Source organism: Enhydra lutris, unplaced genomic scaffold (genome assembly GCF_002288905.1).
Source record: "Enhydra lutris kenyoni isolate GAN:26980312 unplaced genomic scaffold, ASM228890v2 scaffoldscaffold39, whole genome shotgun sequence".
NCBI lineage: Eukaryota > Metazoa > Chordata > Mammalia > Carnivora > Mustelidae > Enhydra > Enhydra lutris.
Genome location: NW_019154123.1, coordinates 90,779 through 109,952, shown reverse-complemented (window position 1 = coordinate 109,952; position 19,174 = coordinate 90,779). Strand labels below are relative to the sequence as shown.

The following is a 19,174-nucleotide window of genomic DNA, read 5'->3' as shown; positions in this document are numbered from 1 at the left end:
GATCAGTCACCAGTCAACATCCTTCTTATTAAGTATAAGAAGAACCTGACAAGGCCCAGAAATATATCATTTCTATTAGCTTTGGAGCCGTATTGACTGCAATTTAATTTTACAACACCGAACATTAGAAAATTTATGTTTCAGAGATATGGAGTTGAAGTATTGCCCCAATGAACCATTAGAAATAAAAAATACTTTAAGAAAAATAATATATCTAAGGAACTATTTTAAAACTTAGCAGTAAAAGGATGTAGATTCACGTTATCTTTGACCATATTCCATGAAGGTAGAAAAATCATCTATATAGTTCGCAATTTCCTTTGGGTATATCATGATGCTTGGCGTTTAACTGTCCAATTATTTTCTTTAATGGGACCTTGGAAAAAATTAAGATATATCTAACAACATTGCCAGGTTCTGCAAATAGTTCTTTTAACCTTGAACTGAAGAAGAGTCTTTCCATATGTGGTCTTAAAAAGAGCTGTTATGATGCATTGCAACACCTGCAAGTGAATTTGTTAGCCAGCCCACCAAATGTACTCTTATTTCTTTCATGTGCTTTACTGACAATTTAGAGAGCAGGCTCAAGGTGAATGATACTCATAATCTCAAAAAAATCTTCCTGGTTGGCACAATAACTTGAATGCTCAGTAGTATAACATAGAAACTTTCTTACTCAGTTAAGTGTTCTTGTTTTAAAGCTGCTGGGCCCATATTTTCTAACCTATGATCACTAAAGATAAAAAGCAGATCTTGTAAATTCCTGTACTAGTATAACTCTGGATATGATGCATTTGATGATGAGCTCTAGACATCTTCCTAGTCTCCATTCTCAAAAAAAGAGGATGAGAAAACATGCTTATATTCTTGGAGAGGAGGCTGGGGCATGGGGTTTATGAGGTGCTGAAGGATGGGAAGATTATACCAAGAATTATAAGGAGAAAGGCTGATAGTTGATCTCCATGTTTTCTGATTCCCTTGAACCAGTCTCCATGGCAACTAAGTGGGGGTATCAACCAACTGAGAGATTTCTGGAGTTGTTGGCACTGTCCTGGCAATCCCAGGCTGCCTCGAGTGCCAGAATTATCCCCATCAATATTTAAGCCACAGCTTACAAGCTCCATATAGCATCAATCTACAGCTGGGCCCTGGGAGAATATAAATCAATTAGTCAGATACATGGAACTCCAACCCATTCAGTTGCACAGGCAAACCTCATAGCAACCTCAACATTTTATATTTTTCACCTTACTTACTGTGTTATGGTGGGGTTTTAACAGTATATACACTACATCATTGACTCTATAATACCATCAATTAAAGATGAAATATTATTCTAAGTATCACTAAAAAGAGGAGAAAGTTTCTAAACTCGAATGCCATCAATCATCGTGTAAGCCCCAATTTCACAGACAGTAAAATGTGAAACACACACACACACACACACACACACACACACACACAATGTCTTGGAGTTTATGAAGTTCAGTTATTCAGATTGAGATAGAAACAGAAGTGCCTACATAATATGGTAATGTTCTCTTGTCTCTTTTATAATAATCAATCAAGACTTAATTTAACTTCGGTTTTAATGACAAAGTCAGACCAGAGCTTTGAGAACTTCAGCCAGCCACATCATAGCTTTCCTTCTGTTTCCCTTTTGATGACTTTTTATTTGTGCAGCCATTGGCTTTCTCAGCCTTCCAGCCTTAATTCTGTCTGCATCTTTTTGTCTTGTCCCTCTTTTTTGCCATATAAGGGAGAAATTCTCTGCCTGACTAGAATGCTTCAGTAAAAGCCAAGAAGGACAAATGCTCTGATGACAGAGTATATAAACAACAACATGACTTCCCTTAATGTTCTTCCCCCAAACATAGAGAGGTGAATTTTCTCTATTCTCTGCCTGTCTTTGCTACTTTTTAAAGTGATAAATCCCCTGCATTTCATTTGTTTGATTTCTGACAAACCCCTGACGATATCAAAAGGACTTTTCACAGTCTTCTCTGCACTCCGAGTTAGTAACTTGGGTTTGTGGGGCCTCTAGGTGTTCTGGCTGTCTCTGATTTCTCCTAAGCTCTTGCTCATGATTTGGTTCAGGTACACTGGCTTCCCTGCTGTATTGGGAAGTTCTCTCAGCAATCCCAACCCTTCCCCCATCTCCACTCACCAAGCAAGGACTGAGATGTTTTCTGTATCACAAGAGCAATCCTCACAGAACAATGGTGTGGATGGATTGGAAGGGAGTGGCAAGCAGAGGCAGAAGAGGGTATCTCTGCCCAAGGATATTAGTAAACACACAAACCAGAAATGATAACTTGAAAAATGATGTTTATTAGTAAACACACAAACCAGAAATGATAAGTTGAAAAAAAGTTGCTGACCATACATTCAATTTAGTAATTTAACTTCACAATAAATGTGTGGAATTCAGTATAGATACTTGAGATTGAGACCAAGATTCAGGAATCACTGAGACATAAATAATAAATAGTTTGGATTGGAAAGTGAATGTCATCACAGTGCAGAAGCAGAAAAGAGGGCCCTGAGTACCTGCAGGCATCTCAAAGGGGCGGGGGGGGGGGGGGGGGCTGCAAGTAGCATCAAGGACAATTTGCTCTTTGAGGTCAGAAGAAAACTAGGCTCACAGGGAATCCAAGAGAAAGGAATGTTGAAAGAAGAAGGAAATCAGGGGCGCCTGGGTGGCTCAGTGGGTTAAGCCTTTACCTTTGGCTCAGGTCATGATCTCAGGGACCTGGAATCAAGCCTTGCATTGGGCTCTCTGCTTGGCAGGGAGCCTGCTCCCCCCAACCATCTCCCACCTGCGTCTCTGCCTACTTGTGATTTCTCTCTCTGTCAAATAAATAAATGAAATCTTTAACAAAAAGAAGAAGAAGAAGAAGAAGAAGAAGGTCATCACTGGTCAAATGATGCAAAGTAATCTAATATGATTTGGAATAAATATCTTCCTTAGATTTAGAAGTTATGAAATTTAGAGAATGTAATATGAGCCATTGCATAGGTTGGTGGACATATTTTACAGAACAATTAACAGGACATTTCTGTTTTATCCCATGACCAAGTAGCATAATCTTCTTTTGGTAGCTTTGGCAACATCCTCATCTACAGTCTCATTTGTCCCTCATCTTCTCTTTAGGAGAGGGAGTGGTTGCACATAGCCTGGGCAACATCCCTTGAGGAGGAGAGAGCAGACACCTGCTTTCTATGGTTGACTGCATCTGCCTGGGGAAACACCCCATTCAGTCATCACGAGACGACACCAAAGCCATTGCTGGCAAAACCCTACCCATCTTCTCTAATCCACTTTCAGCAAATTTGCCCTGAGCATATTTCCTAGAATTAGCTCCTTTTTTTTTTTTTTTTTTTTTTTTTTTAAACAGGAAAGAGATTTAAAATCCTTTCTTAGGCCAAAAAACTTTACTTGGTATTGATCATTTTGTGGTTTTCTGGTGGTTTTATTTGTTCCTCTGAATATCTTGGGTATCTACACTCCTGCTTTCACCTATGGAATCCTCCGTTTCTCAGCCAGTTTGGCCATTTGGATTTATGAATCCTTCCTAGCTTCCATCACTAGAATCACTGTGTCATTAACCCTGAATTTTTAGGATTTATTCTTAACCTTCCGCCCATTCTCACATTGATCCTTCTGGCTGTAGCAATTCCCATTCCATCCCAGATCTTCTGTACTCTACCGACTTAGCAAAGCTAAATGCTTCCTGACATTTTCAAGCTTATCCCTGAATTAGGCCTGTCATCTATATCACTTTTACAAATGATATGCCTTTTGTTTTTCCTCCTGAATTTTAAAAATTAAAAACAATTTATAGAAGATATAATGAAAATTATATCTCCTTAATGAAAATTAAAGGGATTTTCCCCTTTGTAAAAATAATTCTATTTATACAGCTTCAGAAAGTCAATAAAAATATGTGAAAGGAAAAAAATCATTTAATAGTTATAACACTCTAATATTTTGACATTTAACATTGTTGAATTTTTGTTCTATTTCTAGAGTTTTTTTTTTTAATTTTTAAAATTTTAATTTTTGTCCCATATCTTACATATAATTTTGTATCAGGATTTCTTCATTAAAAGACATGTTTTCTAAAGAGAAATACTGGGAAATAAATATAAACAAAGTTAAGTGAGGTTTTGCTACTATAACAGACCTAAACATTTATAACACATTATGATTTTCAAGCCCTTGTACCCATATCACCTCTAAAGTCACCTTATTTTATTTATGGAGTTTTTAATTATAACCCATTAACAGGTATAAATATTGTTAAAATTGGTCACAAGAAATAAACTCTTTCAAGATAATATCCAGAAAATTACATTATCCTTTTCTTCCTTGGTTTCCCAAACTCATCTTGTGCTAATTTAGCATATCATATTTACTGGAATATATAATATTTACTCTGTATGTACTAAAGTGGTGCTCTAAATCCGATTATGGAAAATTGGAAATTCTTGTGATTATTCATTTTTACTCATACAATTATGATGCATCATCTATCAAGGCAGAATTTAGAAAAAAGAGAAATATTACACTGAAGCATCGATGTCTCAATTTCCCAAGAATTACAGTGTAGATCTGTTTGTATAAAGTTTATTGCCTCAAACTCTTTGATCCCCATTTACATGACAATATAAAAATAGTTTCAAAAATTGTAAAATGAATTCTATCAGTCTATCTTCTCTTTGGTTTTGTTATAGTCAATGATGCTCAGCTCCTCCAATAAGACCAAGCATTCCAGTCCAGAGGATCTTTCTGAACCATTAGTGCCTATGCTCCACCTAGCACATTTTAAGCAGCATTTTCATGATTATTACCTCTTCATTTAACCTACTGATCTTTTAATTTTATGAAAATCAAATATCTAGCTCCTAAGACAAATAGGTATGTCTCAGTGAAATCCCTATGTCCCTTGAAAATAATTAAATAACTTAATTATTCCAGTAAACTGTATTTTAAAATTTCTTCTAAAATATTTAGCTCTTATAATATAGATTCTGTCTGAGAGGACTAGAAATATCCTATATTATGGCTGAAATACTAAGCAAAAACTCAGCTGCTGCTGGAAAATGACAAAAATGCTCCCTTTTATTTTAAATAAATTGCAAATGCTTCCAATACTTGAATAATGTAAACTTGAAAAATGGAAAATATTTGTGAATCTAATAAGCTCTTTTGAAAGAGAGAGACAGGATTAAACATCACTTTGCTACATATGTGGTGTGACATTTTTGTTTTGTTCCAAGTTATTTTACGTTTTGTGTGACTCTGGAGTTTGTAAACATGCCATAAAATTTGGTAATTACATAATGATGATTTCATGGTTCTCACTTAGTATAAAGGTGGCTAGACAGGGCAGCAAAATTGATTTTCTTTTTTACCTTTGTGGAAAGAAACAAAAGGAAATTGAATGCAAAATCTGCATTAAGACTATATTGGAATTATAACTCAACAATCTGTTACACATGAAATGAAAACCAGGTGCAGCCAAGTATTAGGTACTGTGGTACAATATTCAGCCAGTGGGTTAAGTTTAAACAACCTTTTGTTTAACCCATGCCTTGTTTTGTTACCCATAATGTTCCAAATGCATATGACCTGAAACTATCTCTTGTCTCCTCTTGCCAAAGGTACTCAGAGGCAGGACTGTCCCTAGGCAAAATCGTGAAGTAGGTGAATCTTGTGTTCATTCTCTACCCTTTTGCAATGATAATGTCACCTTAGATTCTCTCCACCTTCCTGTCACCAAGTGCCTACTCCAGTTGCTTATCGCTCTGGATTTACCCTCTGTTTTCCAGGGCGCTCATGCTGTTTCTTGTTGTCCAATCCCTCTTTGATGGTATAATTTCCCTACTCAAAAAAGTGGCTCCCCGCAAGGAGCCAGGCAATGAAGGTTCTCCCACCTTTTGAGTCTTAATTCCCACTGCCCCTGCACCACAATATTCTACTGCAAGTGAATCATTCATCTTACCCTTTTTGTTTCTATATCTTTTCCATGCTATTCTTTTTGTCTGAGCTGGCCTCCCTTTCTCATCTCCATCTGTGGGAATCCTAATCGTTTCTCAAGGTTCAACTCATTTGTATGTCCTCTACATGGCTTCCCTGATCATTCCCGGCCTCTCTCCTCTATACCTCATCTATTCCACTCATATGGCACTTACCACATGTTGCTTTGTATTATAATATTTATGTATGTGTCTTGTCTCCAGGCACAGTGCTGGGCGCTTTACAAACGTAATCTCATTTAAATTTCACAACAATCTGATGAGGTAGGTATTACTAAATCATTTAATAGTTGAGGAAACTGAGGTTCAAACAGGTTAAATAATTTGCCCAAGGTCACACTGCTAGAACAAAACAGAGTTAAGAATTGAACCCAGGTCCAAAATATATATTCTTTCCACAAAACCGTATTGCCATCTATTTAGTTCTTTTCCATCTCCTGAAAGATGGAATAGAGGTGTAAAATATAGCAAGAAGCCAACTTAGGCTTTCTAATGATCACATGCATATTCAACAAAAAGGTAGAATTTTTTGATAATTACTATGTTCCTAGCTAGAGCTGATTTGTTAACTATAGTCCATAAGGAATTCAAATAAAATGGGAGAAATTAAAAATCCTTACCTAAAGTTTCCAGAACAAACATGACATAAGAAGAGAATGTTTAAGACAATTCATAATTTAAGAAAGGCTAAATAACATTGGTCTCTGAGCACTACTGGAAAATAAGTACAAGGAAAAGAAGAAAACATGAGGTTGACTAAGAAAGGCTTCCTACCAGTCCCCTAGGATTTAAACAATCTGTGGTGGTTAGAAGGCTGAAGGTATGATTTCATCCTAAATCTTTCACAAACAAACAAACAATATCTCTATTGAGTATAAAGCCCATTTTTTCCTTCCATCTCTAGTGTGGCATCTTGAATAAATTAGGGGAAAGGAGATGAGTGTTTCTAAGAGAGAAATTTCATCCCCAATGGACAACTTTTACAACTGCCCTCTCCAGTAGCCAGCCCAACCATGGATTATGAGCTGTATCCTGGACAGGCCCATTCTCAAGAGTCTTCAGCCTAGAACCAGTCTCCCATTGGTCACATGACAGAGGCCCCATCTTGAGAAGAATTTAGACTTAGGGTGTGTGTGTGTGTGTGTGTGGGTGTGTGTGTGTGTGTGTGTGTGTGTGTGTGTGTGTGTGTGTGTGTTTAAAGGATTTGTTTATTTGAGAGTGAGACAGCACCAGTGGGGGGGGAGGGCAGCAGGAGAGGGAGAGAGAATCTCAAGCAGACTCCCTGCTGAGCATGGGACTCCATCTCACATCACTGAGATCACGACCTAAGCTAAAACTAAGAGCTGGATGCTTAACCAACTGACCCAGCCAGGCACCCCAGGGTCTCTTTGTGTTTTGGCACCACTGCTTTTGCTTCTCATTTTCTAGTCCCCCCAGCTTGTTGTATTATCAGTTGCATATTTTCTTAACATGAGTAAGATGCAGTTATCATTAAACATGTGCTCTCAGTGCACCTCTGTTAACTTCTGCCAGACATCTCAACTTTGCTTGCCAAACTCCTTTTCAATTTATGTGTGTTCCCTGTATGCCAATCCTATGCATATATGACTCTCCACACTTGTTCTTCATATCAATCTTAATAACAATTTTAAAAATTTTTGGGAAAAATAATGTGTCTGATCGAAGCTTGGATATAGCAGGGTATACTGGACTTCAGGCCCTATTTTGGAAAGCTTGAGAATTTCCATTTTAGTTATGTGTGAAATCTGAGTAATTCAATGAGCCCAACAGGAAAACTACCTTCACATAAACTAAAATTCAAAACACAAAAGCTCCTTTTTCTTTTCTCCAAAGTTTTTTATGATTTTTCTTGTCTTCCATAGAAGTCCTCAAAGTTAATTCATTTTTTTTCTTTTTCTTTTGAAATAATTATAGATTCATGGGAAGTTGGAAGAGAAAGGTACAAGGAGACCCTGTGTACCTTTCACCCCATTTCTTCCCATTGTTATATCTTAATGTAATTGTAGTACACTGTCGAGGCTGGGAAATTGACATCAGTCTCATTCACTTTTAAATTTTAAAAAAGAAGGGAAAATGTCTAACTGACGACGACTTAGTTTTGTGTTTCACTCTACATTCTGTTTCTACTCAAAAGCAGTAACCAGATTGACAGTGTTGGATACAAAAGGTGGTATGCCCATACACCCACAGAGAAACTTCTCCCACATTGCTGGAGATGATCGTCAGGACTCATGCAGACTTTTGGTCGGTGTCATAGGTGGTGGGAGGGAGCCTCAGAAGACCCGGGCTGGAATCTGATTCTGCCTCCTAATGTGTGACCTTGAGCAAGTCACTTGACCTTTCCAAGCTTCAGTGTCTTCATCTTTAAAATGGAGGAATTGTTTTTCCTGCCTACTTCATAGGGTTGTTGTGAGGATCGAATGTGATGATGTGTATGAAGGAAGGAGGTAGGCTGTGAATCAACAGTCATGAAGTTTATTATTCTTTTCTGAAACTATGCCTATTATAGAAGTTTAGTTTTTCAAAGGTGATTTTATTCTTAGAAACAAAACAAACCCACCTCCTTATTAGCCACAAGGCCTAGAATTTCCATTTTATGTAAATGACCTTGCCTTTCTACCACTCTTAGTAGGACAGGTACTAGCAATATATTGGACAAGCACTCTGTGACTCATTACCTACATACCCCGAGGCATACCATCTATTTTAAAATAAATATTTCTTAACATTTTCTTCTGAAAGGTCGAATGCATTTTGAGTAGCTTTTATTTTTATCCTGACCACAGGATTTATTCTTGCTTTTTTTTTTCAGCCATGAGACATATAATAGGTGCTCTTGACAATAGTGAGAAATTATAAGGATACCAGATTAGACAGCGGATGGTTTATGAAGTAGAAATGGAAATCATCCAAACTGTATTGTTCTTTGGTTTATCTGGATTTATAATATAAACTCTTAACTCACTGGTGGATTCTGATGTGTGAGTTGTAAAAATGCTAGTCTTGGCAGTAAGGGTAGAAAAATGTATAGGATACAGTAAACTTAAATCATGGAAAGTAAGATAAAAGTATTTGTGTGTACTGAATGTTTTGGGCACCAAGATAAAAGTGTTAAGATTTGTTTTCTCCTCTTTCCTTCCTGTATACAGGCTGGCATGGCTCTGACCTATGACCCCACAGCCGCCATACAGAATGGGTAAGTAGACAACATTTTCTCTATTTTAATTGCTAAGGTATCTTTGATCTCTGGAATCAGTACTGAAGAAAAATGTTCAAACCATTCTTTTGTTTTAAATCTTCAAATAGAAACTTTAAACCAAACATTTCTTATCGTCATAATTTTTTCTTCTCATGTGTGACTCTGACTTCATAACATCTTCCATGTCCTCTGTTCCCGCATGGTCTCTACCCACATTATATGTCCCTCCCTCATGCTCTTTTTCTCTCTCCCTTAGAATAAGGAATGTAAAGAGGGAGCACAGATAGAGCTAAGCTGGAAGGTGTACCTGTGTGTCTCTGAGATAAGAGTATTCCCCTGCTGGTAACTCTAGAATTCCAATGATTTTAGTGTTTTTCCAGTTCATTTAAACATAAATAATTCTTTAGCTATTTTCTTCTGGCTATTAGGGGAAGACAATGGACAGAGTCAAGTTAGAAACTTGGTGATTATGTCTTCCCTCTTTATTTTATGTATTTATTTCATTGATTTATTTATTTATGTTTGGGGGGAAAGGAAAAGGGAGAGAGGCATAGAGAATCTTAAGCAGGCTCCATGCCCACCACGGAGCCCAATGTAGGGCTCAGTCTCACAAGATCATGACCTGAGCCGAAATCAAGAGTCAGACATTTAACTAACTGAACCACACAGGCACCCATTACTCCTTATTTTAATAAGCATCTGGAAATTTATAACCTCTTACTTAGAATAAATCACATAGCTTAGGATCCTTTCTTGAGAAATAAGACAAACTACATGACCTGAACTCTCAAAAATTCTGTGATTCTGAGTATCTTGTGTTGAAACTTTCTTCTCAATTTCAATCCCTTCTCTTTGCTTTGACTGTCCTGCAATTGACAGTAATTATTCTTTATTCTTTGACTGGTTGCTTATTTTATTTTCACAGCCTTCCATCTTGGGTTCCTCCATGGCTTTCAGTTTTCTGTCTTACAGTCTCATTAAAGAATCAATCAGAATGAAGACCTCATTTAAGACCAATGTAGAATGATAAAAAGATGCAAGCTCTATTTTCTATTTGATTAGCTGCCTTTAATTTAATGAAAATCTGTGAGATAGTGGAAATATTTAAATATATCCTATTCTTAATAAAGTTACTCATTTAGTAAGTGATTTATTCATTCATTCAAAAAACATCCAATGAGTCTGCCAAGCACTTTGCTATGTTTTATAGATTTAAAAAAATCTTGTATGAGACGAGATCTTTGCCTTCAAGGAACTCAGAGTCCACCCTTCCATAAAAGAGTAAACATGGGTGGTAAGTTAGGGAAGGAGTCTAGTCCTTTCTTCCTTTTTACTCAAAACTTCTCTCCAAGAGCAAAAATTAGGGATTTATCCAGTAAGCATGTTCTTATTTCCAATAAGGCACTATAAATTTGGAGGGTAAAAAGAAGGAAAGAAATGCAGAAGAAAGTCCTCAAGAATCACATTGTATAGCTGGGGAAATAAAATAACTAACTCAAAAGGAATGAAATAAGGCATTATATGCTAAGTGATGGTGACAGAAAATAGGTATTATAATGGAAGAGAATAGATGTATTGAACACATACTATGTACCAAGTACTTTATATTTGTAACTTAAGGTGTTTGGGAGTAGAATCAAATACATGAAATATACATGTAGGTGCAATTGGAAATGTATATACATAAATGGAAAATAGAAATAATAATTGAATGAGTATCATGTGTTCACTAACCAGCTTCAATAAGTACTAATATTTTGCATACCCTGTATGTATGTATATAATCCATCTGTAATATTTATCTATATATCTATTATAAATTCCTTCTTACCCATTGCTCTACATGAAGGATTAGAAATGCAGCAGTGACCTAGGCCTGGACTACAATGAGAGAATGATGCTTTCTTATGCATTGTTTTAGGCAATCGTCTTTCTGATGCATAATTTAAAATCTGACTGTCTTCTTGAAAGACATACTTTTCCAAGTGTTTATCCTGATTTACCACAGACCTAAAGGGAAAGTAAAAAGGGATTTCTGTTCCTAATCTGAGCCACCAAAAGGGAGCTTTGGGTTAATGCTGTGTTGGAGGCTGTGAGGACTGCATGGAACACAGGGAACATTTCTCCCTTCCGCAGGCCCTCTCCTCACATTTCAACTCGCTGCCCATTTGCCACATTGAGATTGGCTGCAGGTCCATCTGTGCACTTTATTTATTTATTTTTTAATTTTTTAATTTTTTCATTGACATATAATGTGTTATTAGCCCCAGGGGTAGAGGTCTGTGAATCCCCAGGTTTACACACTTCCCAGCACTCACCATAGCACATACCCTCCCCAAGGTCCATAACCCAATCACCCTCTGCATACTCCCCTCCCTCAGCAACCCTCAGTTTGTTTTGTGAGATTAAGAGTCTCTTATGCATCTGTGCACTTTAAATCAGCCTCTCTATGACATATCTTTATCTGTACCTTACAGCAACAGTGTTCCACTCTATCCTTGGAACTATTTGAAGAATTGCAAAAATGGTTCACCCTTTTCACTGCCTACTTAAACATTTACAGCAATGAATAGTTCCCTCATGAAACACATTTTTGTTAAGATGCTGAGGATACCAGTCTTGAGAATCCTGTCATCTGATCTACTCTTGTTGACAAAGAACTGTATACCCTCGACCAGTCCCTCTCTTCAATACCTTCTTGTCTTCTGAATATTCCTTTCAGCCTATAGAAATGCTGAAGCCTTTTCCACCAGTCAAGAGGGTAGAAGCAAAACAATTTTCATACCCAGGACATCACTTCTAGTGACCACACTATGTTAGCCTTCTTTTCACTGCTAAACAACTTCAGTTGTCTTTACACAGTCTTCCCATATTATTTTCTAATGCAGCTTACTAAATTATGAAGTCTGGTTTCAAACTTGACTGGAATTTCCTTTGCTGGTGTTCCCAATGATCTCCAAATGTATCCATTATAACGGACACCCTTTTAGTTCTTAGGCCATTTGATATCTTGCCTCATTCGAATTGTCATTGTTACCATTTATACCTTTTTGGAAATTTCTTACCTCTTGGATCCCACAGCTCCATTCCCTGCTGATCCTCCTGGCTCTGTACTCTTCCCACTCACTTGGTCTCTTCTTATTCCTCCTCTTTTCCCCACTTACAGTAATTTTTCTTAGGATTTTGTCTTTTTCTTGGTTGATCTCATCCATTCCTCTTGCTTTTGGAACCTGAAGATTCCCAAGCTGACACTTGGAATTCATGAGTAGATGCAGGGCCCAATAATTATTCTTTGGTTGGCTGGTTATTTTATTACCTGTGTTTCTAACTGCTTATTAGGTATTGCTCTTAGATACCTTTTCTGTCCCAAATTGAGATCATTAACTTCATCAATGTTTCCTAATACAAACCAAACAAATTCAAATGAAAACCAAACATGAAATTTGCTTCCTTTTTTTCCCAATAATTCACTCTAAAGCCATTTGGGCCATGAACTCCGGTTCTCTGGGTTCTCTCTTTTACAACATTCTTGATAAAATTGGTCATTAAAACTTATTCAGTCTATCTTTGAACTATATCTTCACCCCAGCTCTTGCTCCTTGCCACTGGTTGAGTTCATTCAGTCTCCTTTCCTACCTGTACTAACCTTTTATCTGTGTCTAATATAGCTTTCCTACAAAACGTTTTCACATTTTTTAATGTGTATATATATATATAAATTTTATATATAAATGTATAAATGTATTACATTTATTTATATTATTAGAATTAATATATATCTAAATAATATATAAATATATATTCATATTTAAAATAAATATATATAATATATAAATATATAATACATATATAAATAAATTAATTAAAATGTAATCCAGTAATCATCTCCCTCCCTGTCTGGTTTAAGGTATTAGGTAGACTTTCCTAACTATAGAACAAAACTCAAACTTCCAAGAATGGTGTGCACATGCACACACACACACACACACACACACACTAATAATACTATAATATATAATATATATGTTTTATATATATATATACATGTACATGTACATAAACATATACATATACATATATATGTCTAGATATGTATACTAGTAATACCCCATAACTTGGTTCCTGAAAATCATATGAACCTTCTCAGAACATTCCATGCTACTTTACATTTTTGTGTCTTGTTGCTCATGGAATTCTCTGCCTGGAGGGAATGGTAATTTTCTTCCTTCTCCCTCTCTTTCCTTCTTTCCGTCATTTTTTAAAACACTGCTGTCCTTTGAAGGACAGAGTCAAGTGATTCCAGGCAGAAGCTAATTACACAACCAGTCAGAAGAGAAAGAGTATGAGCAGTGGTTGGGAGTGCATACCCCAGAATCAGCCTGCCAATATGCACATCCAAATTATGTTATTCACCAGACACGGGCCAGTTGTTTGTGCTTTAGTTTGCTCCTCTGTGAAGTGGAGATGATAGTAAGACTTTGTAAGGATTAAAGGAACTCTGTATGGTACAATGTAACTGTCAGTGTAAGTATTGATGTTATTGTTGCACTATAGTTCAAGGTACCATGATACATTTGACAGTCTATTTACCATGTAGTTGTTGACACCATGTTTATTTCCCTGCTGGGCTATTAACTCAGTGAAGGCAGGTTTCATGCTTTATTCATCTTTATAGATTGTTTAACCCAGTATCGTAAATGTTAAAGAAGAAATAGGAAATGTAACCAATGATATCTTCTTGGCCCCAACAAATTGCCATTAGAGAAACCATTCCTTTCGCAGCATCAATTTACTCTGTCCCCATGTAACACTTTAATCTGTTTCTCTTTAAGTATATGGCCTCCAGTTTCACCCAAAGTATCCAAATTGCCCATGAATTTATCACATCTTGAGTTAAGAATGGAGTTTTAGAAGACTCAGACTGTCCATTGTGTTGTCGATAACAAGAAGATAGAAATTTTATATAATGAAAAGGAAAGAAGACAAAGATTGCAGTGAATTAATCTTACTCATTTGACACTACTTCATAGAGATGATTTTAAAAATATTTTGTTCATGTTTGGTTTTATTGTCTTGTATGGTAACATTTTATGAATAGGGGATACTAGAACAATGATTTCTAAGCCTGTAAGATATCGAGATAACCACAAATATTTTCTCAACATACCCTCCGTTGGCTTAACATTAACATGTGCATCTTGGAGGTGTGGAAGGTGATTTAGAAAACTTACTCAGCATATTAAGGGATCTAACATGAATGTTTGGAATAGAGTATGCTACTCCCTATTCATGTTGCTGTATTCGATTTAGCAGGCACCCTAACTCAGGCAGGCAGCAGTAACCTAACAGAGTGAGACATGTTTATTGCTCCAGGAAAAAAACCGGTCTCATTTTGCATAGAATAATCAGTATCCAAAGATATAGTTGTAACTCACTCTAATCCAGTTAATATTCTTAAACATTGCTTAATGCTCACTGAGTTCAAGTCAACATTTTTTTCTTTTGAATATCTGTCTATTGCACTGTATAAAATCATTTTGGTGATGCATATTTGAAAAGGAAAAATTTTATATTATATTGGAGACAATGAACATGCACACAATTACAATATGGGATACAGTGCAAATAATATTGTGGTAGAAACACAAGGTACTATGAGATCTATGTATATATTAACTTTTATTTGTATAAAATCTTCCTGAAAGAATACAAAAGAAATGATGACAGTAGTTCTCTGAGGAGCACCAACCAAGTACTGCAAAGTAGGGAAAAAAGGGAGACTTATTTTTCACTGTTTATGTTTTTATATTCTTTTTGAAAAGAAAAGTAAAGAAAATTAATATCATAGGACCACAAAAAAGAGGCATTTGTGTTCTAATGAGGGATTCAGAAGGCTTCTTGATGGAGTACTGACATGAACATTTCCTCTTAGAGATGACCCACATCATAGCTTAAGAACATATTTTATGACACTTTGGTTTCCCATAAGTGTAGTAAGCCCCAGGGCTTTCTGAGTATGTGGCTGGGTTGTGGCTAGTAGCTTAAATTGTGTCAGGAGTTAAATATGTTCTGAATTCCATAACCTCTGCATTAATACAGCAACATGAAATTGAAATAAATACTCCCAAATTGAGCTCAACTTTAGCTAACAAAGAACAAGCATTTATAACTACCAACCATGGGGAATCTATCCTTTTTGAACTTAGATGGTAGAAAATGTCAGTTCTGTCGTCTGCCTGAATCTATCCAAATTATTGTTTTCCAAAAAATTAGTTCAATGTCACATCGATCTAAGGCTTTGAAGTTTATAGTGAAGAAGTGTCTGGATCACAATGGAAAAATGAAACCTTAGTACTTTTTACTCTAGGCTAACTTACAAGAATAAAAATGCCTCTTCTTCTTTCAGAACTGTCTGGCGTAAGTCTACAGTTTGTTATTACAATTCCCCTATTGCTTTTTTAACAGTCCAATATGAAATTCCATCACTTTCAAATATGAGTGTGGGAGGTGGGAAATAATCACTCCACATATCCAAAATCTCATCTTTCCAGTGTACTTTTCAGCAAGAGCTGCTGTGTAAAAGCCTCTTGGATTGTTTTATTTGAATAAAATGCATTTTCTTGGGAGCGACATGAAAAAAATGTTTCTATAGCACTGGTTTGCCAGCTATTGTATATGGGCACTTGATATTAAGTGATACAGAAACCTTATCTTACTACACTAGGAATGGAATCTAATGTGAAGGATACAGTGGTATTACAATAAAAACGACCAATAACTTATTAATCTTATGATATAGTGTTACCCTGAGGATAGTGTTTGTGGTTCTGACTCTAACAATATTGCCTGTGGACATGAGAGAGGAGCTAGTGCTGTTGATTTCAGTGTGCAAATAGGATTTTGTGTGGTTTTCTTCAGTAAAAAAACATTCTACCTGCAGTTATTGATATATTCATGTTATTTTTATTGTCAGTGAAATAAGATTTCACCATATTACTACTGACGGCCAAATACCCTGAAGATGAATTTCCTGCAGGCGAAATCATGTCCTATTAGTGACCTCAACTTGCGTATTCTGAACTTCCGGAGCCCACTTGCTTTAAGTGCCAGAGAACCAAGTAACTCTTTGCGTTCCTTAAAAATAATAACTTTTTCAAAGGCCAGCTTAGAATTCTATAGATAGATCATGCTTAGTTAACTCTCTTAGCCACTGTAGCGTTTGGTATTTTGTTCAAATGAAATCTCTCCAGAAGCAACTAGTTCATGTTCCTAAGGCAAGTTTTCTCATCCTCAACACTACATTTTGGACCAGATCATTTTTCGTATGGGAGCTGTCCTGTGCATTGTAGAATGTTTAGCAAAATCTCAGACCTCTATCCACTGGATACCAGTAACGACCCACCACACAGTTGTGACAACCAAAAGTATCTCCAGATCCACCAAATGTTCTCCAACAAACAAAATCACTTCTAGTTTAGGACCACTGGATAGAGAGTATAAAAGAAACACTTATCATACACATAAATGTTATGTGAATTTTAACAAAAAAAAATTGTGGGTTGTGTGTGTGTGTGTGTGTGTGTGTGTGTGTGTGTGTGTATGTGACTTACCCTTTTAAGGGTAAACTATTCCCAGGAAAATGATTTAAGAATTCATTCCCAGTTTTCTATAAAAGCATTTTCAAGGCATAATGCATATATTATGATATAAAAACATAAAGTCACATATTTAGAATTACCTTAGCTTTGTTATTATGGCTAAAATGTTTCAATTTTATCTTTCCTGTTCCCCAATAATGCCTATGCCTAAAGCATCCATTTGGATGGTCTCTCCTTTTTTTTTTTTTAACATCATGGCCATGTGGGAGTGTTTTTAAACATGGCAGGGACTGAGAAGAAGTGGAAAGATTGGGAAACTCATTCTACAGTTCTCTCTTATAGAGCCTGGCCTGATACATTTTCTTTAGATACAGTACCTCTAAGTCTGCGATGCAATAGCAATTTTTCTTTTCATGGTTTAAGGAGGGTTTCCTGTAAATTCATCCAGTTTATGTTTGAACTTGGGAAGAGCTTATTTCAGAATATGAGAATTAGAAGAGTCTTTTCTTCCCAGTATATTTTCCATTCTAAATAACTCTCTGACTTGAGTGGCAGTTTTGGAACTTGCTGGCAAAGAAGAAATATCATTCTTATGTGCTGTATAGGATTAGAGCAAATAAAAAAAAAAAAATGCAGGGGTGCCTGGGTGGCTCAGTGGGTTAAAGCCTCTGCCTTCGGCTCAGGTCATGATCTCAGGGTCCTGGGATCGAGCCCCACATCAGGCTCTCTGCTCAGCAGGGAGCCTGCTTCCCACCCCCCCCACCCCACCCCCCACCCCCGCCCACTCTCTGCCTGCCTCTCTGCCTACTTATGATCTCTGTCTGGTGAATAAGTAAATAAAAAATCTTTAAAAAATTTTTTTTAAATAAATAAATAAATAAATAAATAAATAAATAAATAATTTTAAAAATGCAATAAATGTTCCCCCAAGGGCTCCCTTTGTAAGTATCAGTTTAGTTGGCTGGTTTCCTTATGTTTCTTCTCCCTGTTTTCCCCATAACATTCCCTGTAAACTCTGCCTGTCAATCCAATCCTCATTGCCTTCACTTTTAATACTTCAGTTGCTACATTTTACAAAATAAACCAGCCATGCTCAAGTGAGAGTCATGATTCACTCCATTTGTGGGAGAGGCTGAAACTGGATTTCTCTAACAGAAGTTAAACCAGAGCATGGTGAATAAGAAAGACTATGGGTTGATTATGGAATAGCCGTGGGTGGAATGGGGTCATTATGAGCTCCAAGTAAGTCTTCTTGTTCACTTCTTCATAAATAAGATCTGTCAAGGCTAAGATCCAAAGGGGATTTTTAAGTGCAAATCATGATTTTTGTAGAAAAGGACTCTTCCCTAGTTGCTAATACTTCACATGCTTAGAAAGCAAGTATTGATTAAGCTTCCACTGAACATTTACTAACATGTAATGTTGGCCTCTCTGGATTGTCACCCATCAGCTTTCTACTGGTTCAGGAACCTGTCTTCTATGCTTCCGTCATCTTGGCATTGACCATCCTATACTGAAATCACTACTTATTTCCTTAAGCTTCTTTGCATTCATTCATCCATTCGATCTATGGTTCTTAAGTATTTATTATGTCCTAGGCTCTATTTTAGGCAACGAGGCCAGTGTGTCCTCAACTTTGTCAAAACTGGCATCTAGATAGAAAAGGTAGTCAGTAGTATCTTGTATTAGTCAGCTCCACCACCACAACAAAATAGCATTTTTTTTAAGATTTTATTTATTTATTTGTCAGAGAGAGAGAGGGAGAGAGAGAGAGCAAGCACAGGCAGACAGAATGGCAGGCAGAGGCAGAGGGAGAAGCAGGCTCCCTGACGAGCAAGGAGCCTGATGTGGGACTCGATCCCAGGACTCTGGGATTATGACCTGAGCAGAAGGCAGCTGCTTAACCAACTGAGCCACCCAGGCGTCTCCAAAATAGCATTTTTTAGGTGGTTTTAAACAATAAAAATTATGTTTCTCACAGTTCTGGAGGCTCGAAGTTTAAGATCAAGGACTGGCTAACTCATTTCTGGTGAAGATCTCTTCCTGGCTGGTAGATGATTGCCTTCTCACTATGTCCTCACCCAGCCTTTCAGAGAGCAAGGTCTCTAGTGTCCCTTCTTATATGGACACTAATCCCATCAGATCAGGGCCCCACCCTGTTGACCTCATCAGTTTCTTCCAGAGAGGTTCCATCTCCAAATACAGACACATTGAAAGGACTTCAACATGTGCATTTTGGAGGAACATGAACATTCGGTCTATAACATACATAAAGAAATTTTTAAAAATCACTACTTTAGATGGTGATAAGAGT

General features: G+C 36.7%; 1 protein-coding gene across 1 annotated transcript in view; it reads left to right on the top strand.

Annotated features, from left to right (window-relative positions):
- Positions 1–19,174, top strand: part of LOC111154952 (RNA binding motif single stranded interacting protein 3) — a gene marked incomplete at its 3' end in the record, with an annotated part of 1,272,548 nt that overhangs the window by 1,204,109 nt on the left and 49,265 nt on the right. Inside the window, exons 10-11 of the mRNA XM_022514916.1 lie at positions 5,668–5,706; positions 9,213–9,259. Of these exons, the coding sequence (XP_022370624.1) occupies positions 5,668–5,706; positions 9,213–9,259 (86 nt within the window). The remainder of the gene's footprint in view (positions 1–5,667; positions 5,707–9,212; positions 9,260–19,174) is intronic.